We start from the raw sequence: 13211 nt of genomic DNA, 5'->3' as shown, positions 1-13211 counted from the left end.
GCTCAAATCAACAAAAGATATGGCTTTGCTTGCTTCCATTCGTAAAGGGAGAAAAAAACCTTGTTTGAAACTCAAAAGCCTAGTTTTTTTTTTTTTTTTGGTAATTCCATTACAATTTGGTATTGATACATCGTAGATGTGATAAGCTCGATTACTACCCATACAAACTCAAACAAACCGGGCCTATAGCCCATCTAAACTATGGCCTGAAGCCCATCTAAACTATGGCCTAAAGCCCATCTACATTATTATTAATACCCTAATAATCCCATTTTAAATAACCAAAGATTCCACCTTGTCTGGGATTTGAACCTGGGACCTCCAGGGGTTTCTGGAGTTTATGTCAACACCTTGGACCACTTGGGCTACCAACTGTTGACAAAAAAAAAAAAAAGTTTCAGTCCTATAGAGTTTTCTTACATTTCAACATTTCCCTTCAATTTGACCCCACCACATAAAGTTTCAGACCTATAGAGTCTTCTCATGTGTGATCTTTAGGATCTTTTCATCTTATGACGTTTAAGGTTTTTTTTTTTATTTTGTTATTGTAATTTTGTACTCCATTAGTTTTATGTTGTGTCTTACTTTTGTAAATCTCATGTTGTATTTTACTTTTGTGAGTCTCATGTTGTACTTAAAGGAGTCAAAAGTCTCCAAACCATGTAATGTATTGGATTGAATTCCTACGTATGAATGAAAATTTTGGTTTAAACTCAAAAAAAACTTAGTTTAATCAGACACAGCCTTTATGGTAGTAAAAGTCCCTATGACTCGGTCGTGGTGAAATTCTGCTTTGAACATAAGAATTGAAGTTCATATTAACTACTAACAAATTAATAACATATTTAAATGAGAGTTGTTGGCTCTCTGCTTATTGGCAACTGATTATGAGAATTAACTATTTCAACATTTTCATGTTCAATTTTTTGAATGTTTAGACCAGCAAATCCAACTAAGATAGCTATAGCTCCAAGATAATCCATCAAATGAGGTGAATTGCCTCTAATTGCATCAATAATTGCAGCTAAAGGGACTTGTATTGTCAGTCCTGCTGTTGCTACTGTTGCTGTTGTTAGAAGAACTGCCTTTGCCCATAAGTAGTCTCCCAGCACATTATCAAGTAAACCTAAAAATGATCAAAATATATCAAATGATTTAGGCAACAAATTTCATATGTACTACTCCTGAGAGATTTAAAACAAAGTTTGATTTGATTCTTGTGATTCTTGCTCGACCAGGATGATAAAAGATTATCATGTCCGGTTCCTCCGAAGGACCGCCGCTATGGATTTAAGCAAAAGATTTAACTTTCCGGGACTTCTCTTAGCAAAAATAGCGGAAAAAGACTAGGACTGTGGCTATAGAAATCTCATGCTTCCGCCACCCTGTTTTTTCCCTCTCGGGGATTAACAAACCAAAATCTATGGAACTTGGGTACGAGTCATTTATCGAAATGGTTCCAGTTTTTTATCTGTTTTGTGAACAATGCCTAGTCGGGTTTTTGTCCTACTTATATTGAATAGAACATTCTGAGCAACAACTTATTCAAGTAAAAGAACAAATCGGGTTTCCTATGTGACAATAGTTGAAAAGGAAACAATTCGAATGAAAAGAAAATGAACGAACCTTTAGCAACAACAAGTCCTAATTGCTTCAAGTTGAGTGAATAGAAACTCTCCAAGTTTGTTAAGTGTAGCACAACTGCGACGGGTAGAAAAATCAAGAAGTTGAATAATCCAAGAAATCCATATATTTGTGCTATACTCACACGACCACCTTCTTCGTCATCAACGGGTATCTTTTTACGAATTATAGCTATAAAACTAGCATATAAACTTGCAGAGATTATGGCTAGAATATCACCAAGAAGTGGTTTTATTGCAGTTGCATTTAATCCCGATTTCATATCACCTATGCTAACAATTATAGTTCCTCCCATACATAAAAGAACACTAATAAGCTTAATCCAAGCAAAGTTTTCTCCCAAGAACACCAAAGAGATCAAAAAGGCGAAAAGACTAGACGTGCTGCTTAAGATAGTATTCGACTGCAATTAGAAATAAAAAGAGAGACATTCATTACAAACATAGTTCAAGAATTGATCTGCACACATTTCATATACTGACACTGAGTACAACCACAATACACACTGTCTTTGTTTTTTCTCTGTCATTGTCCGAATCTGACTCGTTTGGTTCAAATGGATCCCAAAATTGGCGCAGATAAGACCTTCTGAAATCTGACTCGAGTCCATTCAAATAAACATTACCTAATTAAAGTCAGAGTAACTTCAAATGTTTCACAATGTTTCGTTTCGGTTTCTTTCGTCAAGTTGACCAAATTAGCACATAGACACATGCACACGAGCCTGCGCGGACAAACACCTGCGTGTGCACAAACACACGCCAACATACACGCAGGCGCATGTGCGCACACCCACATATCAACTGCTCATTTATTATGTAGAGGATTTGAAATACTTCTATATATATATATATATATCATAGTTGAATCAAATTTAAGGTGAATTATTAGTAAACACTAAAAGAAATTAATAGAAGATTAAGAGACTTACTGTTACAGTAGTATACTTGAGAGAGAGATTGAAACTAAGATAAGCAAAAAACCATATAGGACTTAACAACAAACTAATTTTCGCAGTTTCCATTCGAGTCCATGGCCTTTTCGAATCCAAATCATTTCCTAATTCACTCTCTTTAGGAAGAAGAACTTCTTCTGAATCTATTAAACTCTCAGAGTTTTGATTACCCTTTTTGGTGTTAAGAGGCCAAAATCTTAATCTCCATGAAGAGTTTTGAAAGAAATTGATTAATTCCAATATGGGTATACAAATAAGAAAGAGAGAATTACAAATATAAGTAATGAGAAATGGTGAAGCTCCATCATCCATTACTGATTGTACAGCAAAACTAGCAGTCACCCAGATTATTGCAACAGCTAATATGTATATCAAACCTAAAACCCATCTCCAAATTTCAGCTCTCATATCTTCAAACCCAAATTTGAGATCAAACTTTTGAAAATCCTCCCCAAAGAGACTAAAACTTTAATAGAGGTCTGAGTTTGAGAGAGAGAGAGAGAGAGAGAGAGACAAGTAGATGAGCTATGAAGTCTTCCTGGAAACAGTACAATGAATTAATTTTAAAATGGGATTATAGAATGTGACATACTGGGTTATATGTTCCACAACCACTTTTTTGGGTTAATTTCCTGGTGGTCACATAAAATTGACCATCATACCCTTTTAGTACTCAGATAAAATGAAGAATCAACCAACTAAACAATGAACTCTTCCTTATAATTTGAGGGACAAATGCTGCAAAAAAAAATTAGAAACCTCTCGAATGGTCAAATCAATAGAGTTCTTTGCAGTAAAAATGTTGAATGAAAGTCCGAATCTTGGAGGTTAAACTTTCATTAATTAATTTGGGTGAAGTTGATTTGTTTATATAGGTTCGGTTGACTGACTGGAATGATCAACTGAGATGATGCAGTGGCGAAACACTGGCTCAAATGAAACCACACTTTAGAGTCACGACAGAACTTAAGACGCCTAAAAAAAAACCATACCAACTGGCTTAAGTGGCAGTGTGCTTTTGGATTCGTCTCCCTCCTGACAGGGTACAAATCCATCCATTCATTTCTTAGTCTCTTAGTCTTTGTTGATTTATTGATCACCAAAGACCATTTGAGTTCCCCTGATGACTTGGATACTAAAAATGGTCTTTGGGAAATAGAAGAAGGGTTCGGCTATAAGTTATTAGAAAAAGAGATGAAAGATAAGAGTTGGTTTAATCAAATTAAAGAATTCATCCTCTCAGTAATCCTTAGCTCTAGTGATAGAAAAAAGACGAGAAAAAAAAATGAGTTCCAACTCCTATAAAAAATATCTTATCACCTACCAAAGAGAGATAAGGTTTAGACTGAAACACGTGAATATCGTGACATATTTCTTTATATCAATTGTCAAAGACAGTTTTTTTTTGTCAATTGTTAGTTAAGAGTACTAATAAAGAAACGAATAATTAAAAAAAATGTAATATTCGATTAATAATTCGTATTCTCCATTACAAAAATTATGGCAAGACATTGGCTGCTCTAACCCATTTCAATACCTTTTATCTTTAAACGTTTCTAAACCCTAAAACTGTAATCCCAATATACGATTGAATGACGAACGAAACAATAAAATGAAGATGATAGATGAGTCTATTGCCATCCTCCGAAAGAGAGATGTTTTATTGATACCGATACCTCTAATAATACAAATATCGTACACGTCCGAGATTTGGTTGATAAGTTACAGTTACAAAAAATGCTTGAACCACTAACAAAAACAAAATGGGTATTGGATTTAGTTAAAATAGTTACCTGAGAGATACATTAATCTCAATCTTGGAGTCTGTCAAGATTACATCCTTTGATGCCCCAGCTTTAGGGTTATCTTGACACTCAATTCCTATTCGAATGTGGAGTGGTTTCATGAAGATCACTTCTCCCATGTCTCGTTTCGATTCTAACATCAATTGAACACATGCATCTTTTTCTAGCTCTCTACTTTTTTCTTTCTGATTTAACATATCTAGTATTCTTTTCGCCTTTTCTTCCTGAGTGTTTGATCCATGATAGTTCAAATTTCTATTCAGCTTCAAGTAAAGCACCCCATAAACGATGACCTGCCCGAGAGTTGGAGATATTCATAAGACACAAGTTTAATTGAAGAGATCATGTGAAACAGAAGTTTTATGTGCAAGTTGCGTAGGAAGACATTCCAAACCTAGGGCTGAGTTACAATATGACACACTGTCTTACATATCGGTAGGCCTACTGTGTTGGTTTGGCGCCTAGATTGGTCAGGTGGAGAAATCTGGGGTGGTCTAGGGGCAGATCAATGCAGACGGAAAATACTAGTACCATGTGGGACTATACTAGATTACTAGTGGAGCTAGGTGGTGCTTACTGCTTAATCAAGGAAAAGTGGTACTGAGATGGGTCAAGAGATAATTATTTTAGTTATAGAGATTTAAGTATCAAGAACCTATTCAGCAGTACGATTACCTCGCTTGTCCCAGGAGAGATATTGATCGCACAATCGATCTGTACTTTGCTATCTTCATGAAAATTTACGTCTCGACTTTTATCATCTTCTTCATTTAATTCTTCTGTAGAAAAAGCGAGGTTATCCAGCTCCTCAAACCACTGCTGAGCAATACCGACCTGCATGAAAGAAATAATCCCGAGTCCAGCATATTAGGCCTCTTGTGACTATCTATTTATAATCAAGCATTTGAGACCTACATGACGATTGAATATAATCCCACTTTACATATGTTAGAACTTAGAACATAACATAGCAAGCATCCTGAGAAGTGAAAACGAGCTAGAAAATTCAAATATTCCTTCATGTCTTACCTAGTTTCCAACAGTTACCAGTTTGCATCAACTTTTTCTCGATATTCGTTATTCTGGACATATCTTGGATTTTATATTTCAGTGTGTATAATTTTTATTTTTGTCCTGTATATTGCTTGTGCATGTACGTGTGTGTGTATGTGTGTGAAAATAATCTCCACAAGCAGTTCACATAACTGATTGTTAAGGACTTGAATTCGCAACTTGGGGGGAAGAAAAGAACTGTGGGATTAGTCACTTATTGAAGTTTTTGGTTCATCCACTAACCATTTTGGAGGTGTTTTCTTCTAAATAATTTGTTGTAGAACATAGCTAAAAGCCGCATGGAGATGAATATATTTTTGAACATTTACTGCAAGTTTCTTGCAGATATTTAGATCAGAATTGCCTAATTCTGCATCTTCTACTTCAGTTTTTCTTGCCTTATATGGCGGTTGTCAAGCTCATGCAGTTATGCATATCCTTCACTAAAGTTGAATCCATATTTTTGTGATGGATAACACACTTCTACAATTGAACATAAAGGGAATATACAGAAAAATCAGTATTAAAATAGAAGAAGTCGGGACCTTTTCTGATGATGTAGCCACTTCCTCCGACCCGGAGATTTCAACCGCAGATCCTCTAGCTTGGCGCCAGATAGAACCTTCCTGAAGCGGTGCTGCGAGCTCAGTACCCTCGGGAATGTGAACATTTAAATGTATCTCACATTTTCCTGTTTTATCGCATAAATTTCAAGTCAGGATGATTACCAGTTTCTAAGACATGCATGTTAGATTACTATGTGAAACATTATTAGAATCAGTCTGACACCTATATAAGTTTATTTACCAAAGAATCTTGTTCTAAATATAAAAGAAATTTCAAAAAAAAATACCAGGCAGCAAAGAGACGCTCTGGAAATGATCAATTGCTGGTTTCTGATATGTATCTCCACTGTAACACGAAAAAGATGGATTCAGTCATTTACATTTTAGAACGAAATTTAATACTTAAGCAGTTGAAACAATTACAACGCGTATATATCATATATGTATATATATATAGGTGTGTGTGTGTGTGTGTGTGTTTGTATACATATTTATATATATATATATATATATATAAGTGGAACTCAACATAAGTACACCCCTTATGAGTGTTTATCGATAAAAGCATCAGCTCACCCAACAAAAACTCTCTCCAGAGGGCAACAATACAACCAATAAGGCAGACCAAGGATTCCGAAGTTTGAGAGATGGAGTTCTGAAATGACTCCAGATTCCTTGTCGAGTTTCAAAATCGTCTGAGCATCTTCACAAATGAAAATTTGTCACTAAATGAATACTCTTCAAATCAACAAAACTTATACGCCAGAAACTGAGTTACCTGTATCACAAAATAATATGTTATTATCAAAAACAACTACTGATGACATTAGACTGTCATGCGGATATCCTTCTAATGAACAGCCAAGATCAGCTCGGTGCTGCAACCGACTAGATATCCTATTCAAAAGTGATCTTTTCTCAGTGATCGTCTCTCCACATATCTCCATAATCTCCGGATAATCTGCAAAAAGTTAAATGAGCAAATGTCACAAGTTACTTTTTTCGTGATGCATATCTAAGAAGCAAGAAAAAAGGAAAAAGAAGATCAAATGCAAACCTGTAACAATATCTGTAACCTTCCTAGATGTTGCATCCATGATCCATAAAGTTTGAAAACTGCAGATTCAGTATAAGCTAGCAGGAATATAAGCGATGACGATAGAAATTGTAAGAAATAGGCTGAGCAAGATAGAAAGGAGAAATTTGGAAATGAAGCTGCATTGTACAGATACCCATGGCTGTGTATGTAGTTATGTACTTGACATATTAAACAGTCAAGCAGAAGCGTACAATGGTCATATCATTATTGGCTCCCATAGTTATGATAAGCAAATATCCTTCTAAATAGAATCCATTTGTAATCACATAATTACCAAATTAAAAAGATAATACCATGATATAGTTCTTACTTCTTACCAAAGAGGCATCAGATGATGAGAGAGCATTTTGTTGTAGAAAGAGAGAAGCAATTGTGCGACTAAAGAATGGAATAGGAATACATATATTACCTGGGATTAATGATCAAGAAATTGTTTTCGCTTTTCATTAAATGCCAAGGAACAATTGACGACTCTAAATCCAACTCTTCAGACCCGGAGGCAACTTCTCCTCCCATTCCCAGTTTACTCAAGATCCATCTCCATGTGCTGTTAACTTTCTTATCAGCATCAATTGTTGGATAGAGAGTTTCTAACGTTCTCCCCCCAATGTCAGCTCTCCTGATTGCACAATTCTACACAACAACCACCATAGATATTACATATCAATATAAGTTCCAATTAACGAAGAAATGGGTCGCTACAATTATGCCGCAAAAGAATAAAAAAAAGGACTTTTTTCTTGTACAGTAGTATAAAAACTATTATGTTCTCTTATTAGTGAAAACTTACTGTCCCAGTATCCTATTCTGGGTAACCAATTGTCATCCATATCACCTACATATGCAGAAGACTGGATCACCAACTTCCATTCATCATTGAAGGTAACACTCAATAACATGGGCTCCACTCTATAATTTAGTCGTTTTGGACTATACCAACACTTCCAGCAAATTTTGATCTCCATCGTATTTTAAATATGTCTGTGTGGGTATAGATCTCTCCGCATTCACATCATTTTAGCGGTTTAGCCACTGCGACTTTTGGAGCCTCGCCATACCGGTACTGAATTTCTTATTGACGACGCCATTAAAACGTCATCCATCTCATTATCAGAACTTGTATCCCTCATTCGTAGAGGTCATTATGTCAACCTCTTGATATTAGGCGTAGAATCCCATCAAAGAGTTATTCTAATGCAAGTTCAACTTCATAACCAACCAACTAGTGGTAGCTATATCCTTTACTGCTAATAAGATATTAAATAGCCATGAGTTCTACATTTGTATACAGCCTGACATGCTATTAGAATATCTTATTCTGGTTTGGATTTTGGAATGAAATTATAGAAATGACACTAATGGATTTCATCAGTTAAAAGTTCTATGATGTACTAGTTCCAGAAACCCCGCTTCCTTGCCCTCTCATTGTCAGTTATCTTACATACACGTTCCTTGGGTAGGCAAGTCATTCAGTGGAGAATTTCTGATAATATCATCTATTTACGTTGCCATGTTCAAGAATTTTACAAAAGTAGTCAATAAAAACTTATATTCTCCAAACAAACTGCAGTTGCCTACCTCTGAGTCTACGAAGTATAGACAATCCTCTTCAGCGTGATAAACGGAAGCTGCGGGGCGTAACAGCTTGGCTGATTCGAAATCACCATCCTCAAAACCAGGGGAAGAACCAATCTACAAATAAACTAGATCAGTCGAACTGGGTCATTCAAATTTCAAACACATGGGGATTCAACATCACTACAAGGCAAAACAAGTAATAATGGCCCATAAACTAGCTTTAACGTCAGAAAGTGATTAAATGAATAAACTATATGAGCTAAAGGAGGTCATTCAGGAACGCAGAAGCTTGAATAACATAATACAGCAAAATGAACTCTAGGGCAAGGAAAAACAGGAATGTGAAGTGGAGAGAAAACTATAATATCTACAAGGAAATGAGTTCACTAAACTTAACGAAGACCAGAATATTGTTGATACTTGAAACAAATCAAGAATTAGGGTGCTGCTTAATTTTTCTTACCAAAATGCTGTTGCATAATTCACAGACCATTTACTTATGTATATGCTTACACAAAACTATAGTAAGCCTAAAGTTTACATCAGACTCCCACAGATATACTGATAAATCAAGCACAAGATCATAATTAGGAGTTCTTTTTTATCTCAAAATAAGGAAGCTAAATCATCAAGTGGGAAGCATATGGTTGAGTGGTATCCAACAATCAGATTCTAGTTACGATCGTAACAAAGAATAGAATAACGATTTGCACGTAGCCATCTCATGAATACAATCAATATGCATTTTAAGAACATAAATACATACACAGTCTAAAATCTTCCCATTGCCATCAAATATGATGATTCTGTGGTGATTGCTGTCAGAGAGAAAAATGCGGTTCTCATACTCATCAACAGATATACATCCTGGAATCAAAGATAAAACAATTACTTGAAAAGTTTGAGTGACTGGTCTACCATAAAACTGCTGTATATGAAAGTTGGCAGCTGAAGGGTATAAGCAAGAGACAATTAGATGCCGTTTACTTAAGATCATAAAATGAAGATACATTGAACTGTTTAAGAAAATTATACCGGGAGAATATAGAAGTAAATTTCGAAGAGAAGAAACATATGGTTCCGCAGTGACACCAGGTTTCTTAATTTCTGTTTCCTTCAAGTTTTGGTCCACTTCATTCTGTATCAAACTACTGAGCTCTTCAATTGCTGCGCATTAACACCAAGTAAGAAGTAATGAATCAAGAGCACCTAAAATGAAAAAAAAATGCACAACAACTGCTTACAAAACATTGTAATGTACTATCAGTTTATTACAGAGTATAAATTACTACTGAGAAATAGAGAGACAGGCACACAAACATTGATTAACTTGCTTCCACATAAAACCCTTCCTCTACAATTTACACATGTTGTCCAGTCATGCTCTAACATTCTTAACAGTCAATGGCTGCATATACTTCAATTGCATAAGAAAAAAATGGTGGTGCTGGTCTAGTGTTGTTTACATTTTATCACTTGCATACGGCTAAGGTTTGTGTTTCACTCCTCTTGTGTTTGTTTCAGATTCGGTTACAGGTTACTATTGCATGACTCACGGAATGTAAAAGCTAAAGAAACATAAGTAAACAGAGATAGGAAGAAACTTACAGTTGTTAACCACACAAAGTTCTGTCGTTTTCTCAAAATACCGGAAAGGGCCCTTAAAATCTTTGAAAATGAAGTAACCTGGCTCATCAACGACCTAGCAACATGAATTCAGATTACTAAGATATCCTAGCAACTCCAGAATTACAATTTTCAAGACCATTGTATAAGAATTTAATGTTGTCTCTGTAATGAGACAATTCAGATTCTGATTTCCACCCAGGTCATGAGCTCCCAGCTTACACTTGAAGCTTAAACTTATGTTATGATGTTTTGAAGCATGAAACGTGAAAAGAATCAGAGTCTAAAACTTTAAATATCAAACAGACAATAATTCATGTCAATATGTACAATTTGGCATAGTAGAAGACCTTGGACTCAGACGAGATGCACACCAAACAACTAGAAATATTATTACCACTTATACTGTAGGAGTTTTCTCCTGTTATTTTATCTCTCTCTTTCCTATATCCACTTGAGTAATAGCATGAGTGTATGAAGACAGAAAAAAAAAAAAAATTTTCAAAGGATTCGTACCTCACCTCAGAAAAGGCCCTTGTAGACAGCAAGACGGGAAATGTAATATAGTGTTTCATGATTGTCTGGATGGTATGCGTTCGAGAAGTAACAGAACAAACTGAACTGCCCGATTGAAATCCTAAAATCCGGAGATGTGGATGCCTGTAAAAAGAAGGTGCTTACATCTCATACATAACTCCAGGTAGTCTGCTAGATTACAACTTTCAAAGTGTATGGTGTTATATCATATAAAATGTCAGAACTACCTCCGCTGAAGCAGTTTAACTCTTTCAAGCATAACGCTATGGTCAGAGCCGAAGACTAAAGAATCCCTTGTGAATACACCAGCAAGAATTAAGAAAACTCCATCTTTGCTGAAAGGTTCCTCGTTCTCCTCAAGTTTATTCAACCAACAATGAGAAGAACCTGTTAACTCATTTTGAAAGAATGAAACAAACTAAATTAGCTAGGTATCTTTTGATGTCAAAATAACCAAATGGTGGAATCAACTTCTTTTAAGAACTATGAGCTTAATTTGGAGGCTGCCTAGTAGAAAAAATGATATAGCATGTGTTGACTTTCGATTGTAAGTTTGTATAAGGACCTACGGCACGAAGATAACGAAGGGAGCAAAAGGTAGATGAGACCATTGGGCGAATAAGTGGAGTAGCTAGTGAATGAATGGACCATTGAGTTTCCAACACCTAATTTACGTTGCTAGTCACAAAACGGAGGACCTACTCAATAGTGAAGACTTTGGTGTCCAAATGAGCATGTCAAACTTTGGGACAAGATTAACTGCATATCAATAACTTATTGTCCTAAAACAGTCAAACCCCATCTCTCTTTGACATCAGAAGTAATAAACTGAAATACTTTCAGTAACCCAGTAAATTTACCTTCAAGTTCATTGAGAGTTGACTCCAAGAATGGTAAAAGATCCACACAGGGAGAAAACTGATGCTCTGCCTCTGACATCGTTGAAAATCTAAAAATCAACTGCTAGTAGCTGGTTAGAAATGTTAATAAGAATAATGATTAAACTCCATCTTACAAACTCAATTTTGGTGGAACATTAGAACAAATATGATGCAAGTAGAGTGAAGAAAATTGCAGAAAAGGGTTATCGGGCAAACGAATAAAAATATGAATCCAAACATTTGTATAAACACAATCATTTTACAAAATTACTAGATGAGGAATTTCCTAATGCCGACAAATATCAAACATTTATTTACCTTTGGTAATGAGAACCTTTCTCTAGGAAGCTTCCCTGCTTTAACCCAATAACGAGGTAAAGGAAAAGCAGACAAGGATGAAAAGACAGTACTTCTTCTCAACTGTTGATTGATAATACCTGTAAAGACAGATAATACACTTGAACAAACATAGTTCTAAACCTAAAAAAGTAGAAACACGATAACGTTGCAGAAAAATTCTAAGTAACAAATGCGGCAATTGTTAGTCTTAAGTTCTTTCCTACTCTTTGTTCTTCTAATTGAACTACCATACATTAGGTTGGGGTATCCGAAATGTCAGAAGTGGGGAATTAGATTGCAAAATATTTCGGTTGAAATGACCGAAATATTTCCATTTTCCATGCCTACCGAAATTTCCATCGAAACAGCAATTTCATTAAGTTTTTCTTAACAATGCCATGTCAAGGAACTAAATTTCGAAATATTTCGGTCGAAATGACCGAATTATTTCCATTTCCATGTCTACCGCAATTTCATTCCTTGGTTTGAACATGCCAAATTACTGAAGATTCCATCGTCGTACGAACAAACTTAGCAAAAACCTCTGGTAAAATAATCCCAAATTCACCAACAAAAACCCAACTCATTTCATTCATCATAGCAGTAAAAACAAGATTCATATTATAACATATTCTAAAACTTTGAAAAAGTAACATTTTTTTAACTTCATATTCTTCGATTCAGTATTAACAATAGTTATAACTTATAAGTAACCCAACCAGCTATAACATTATAATCACCATCCTTCATTATTAATTAATTAAAAAAAAATATTGAAGTTGGATTTAGTTTACCTGAGTGGAAGCATCTCGAAATGATCTTCGAACTTTTTCGTAATCGATGTAATCGGAAAGGCATATCTATGGAGAAGAAGCAAGAATCAAGAATCAAGAATAAAGAAGCATTCACAGGAAGGAAGAAGTAAGGGTTTCTACACTAGTCCAGGGGCGGAACCAGGGTTTCAAGTTAACACTTCGGAATAGCAGGAACGAGGGAATTGGGATGATTGCCGCGAAAAATAACCTAGCCAAAATCATATACTACTTGGGAACTTTTATTGGCGCTCTCATAATGTTATTGGCGCCTCCTTATTGGTCATCAAATATAGTTGGTTACGCATAGGGGTGT

At 35.4% G+C, this 13211-nt stretch overlaps 2 protein-coding genes across 4 annotated transcripts; both read right to left on the bottom strand.

The window, feature by feature from the left end:
- Positions 1–792: 792 nt before the first annotated feature.
- LOC147555460 (putative transporter C405.03c) lies at positions 793–3150 on the bottom strand. Its single transcript, XM_086663011.1, has 3 exons — positions 2576–3150; positions 1627–2047; positions 793–1126 (listed from the first exon to the last, which is right to left on the bottom strand). Exons 1-3 carry the CDS (start codon positions 3005–3007, stop codon positions 846–848), a joined length of 1134 nt encoding a protein of 377 aa, XP_086519137.1. The 5' UTR covers positions 3008–3150; the 3' UTR covers positions 793–845.
- Positions 3151–4225: 1075 nt separating this feature from the next.
- On the bottom strand, positions 4226–13145 carry EMB1974 (NHL domain-containing protein). Of its 3 annotated transcripts, none has more exons than XM_086662999.1 (17): positions 12878–13145; positions 12063–12181; positions 11724–11812; positions 11091–11250; positions 10848–10986; positions 10309–10402; positions 9736–9867; positions 9467–9567; positions 8701–8814; positions 7532–7755; positions 7081–7139; positions 6802–6984; positions 6600–6726; positions 6311–6369; positions 6003–6148; positions 5080–5238; positions 4226–4697 (listed from the first exon to the last, which is right to left on the bottom strand). In XM_086662999.1, the coding sequence occupies exons 3-17, from the start codon at positions 11800–11802 to the stop codon at positions 4389–4391; spliced, it is 2085 nt and encodes a 694-aa protein (XP_086519125.1). In that variant the 5' UTR covers positions 11803–11812; positions 12063–12181; positions 12878–13145; the 3' UTR covers positions 4226–4388. The 3 variants fall into 3 exon arrangements, with proteins under 3 accessions (XP_086519125.1, XP_086519124.1, XP_086519126.1); XM_086662998.1 differs by having other exon boundaries at positions 11724–11823; positions 12878–13112; XM_086663000.1 differs by lacking the exon at positions 12878–13145 and having other exon boundaries at positions 11724–11833; positions 12063–12136.
- Positions 13146–13211: the final 66 nt, after the last annotated feature.

This window comes from Eschscholzia californica, unplaced genomic scaffold (assembly GCF_041429995.1).
Source record: "Eschscholzia californica isolate CP2 unplaced genomic scaffold, dmEscCali1.0.p SCAF_2, whole genome shotgun sequence".
NCBI classification, from domain to species: domain Eukaryota; kingdom Viridiplantae; phylum Streptophyta; class Magnoliopsida; order Ranunculales; family Papaveraceae; genus Eschscholzia; species Eschscholzia californica.
Note: the sequence above shows the minus strand (reverse complement) of the source record. Positions and strands in the feature narration are given on the sequence as shown.

Excerpts from the sequence above, each read along its gene's own strand:
- EMB1974 (XM_086662998.1), bottom strand. The coding sequence starts at position 12,941 with ATGCCTTTCCGATTACATCGATTACGAAAAAGTTCGAAGATCATTTCG. Across the intron at positions 11,251-11,723 it reads AACTCTCAATGAACTTGAAG|GTTCTTCTCATTGTTGGTTG; the intron begins GTAAATTTACTG and ends ATGAGTTAACAG. Across the intron at positions 6,370-6,599 it reads CTGGAGAGAGTTTTTGTTGG|TGGAGATACATATCAGAAAC; the intron begins GTGAGCTGATGC and ends TTCGTGTTACAG.
- LOC147555460 (XM_086663011.1), bottom strand. The coding sequence starts at position 3,007 with ATGAGAGCTGAAATTTGGAGATGGGTTTTAGGTTTGATATACATATTA. Across the intron at positions 2,048-2,575 it reads TCAAGTATACTACTGTAACA|TCGAATACTATCTTAAGCAG; the intron begins GTAAGTCTCTTA and ends TTCTAATTGCAG. Across the intron at positions 1,127-1,626 it reads AGGACTTGTTGTTGCTAAAG|GTTTACTTGATAATGTGCTG; the intron begins GTTCGTTCATTT and ends GATCATTTTTAG.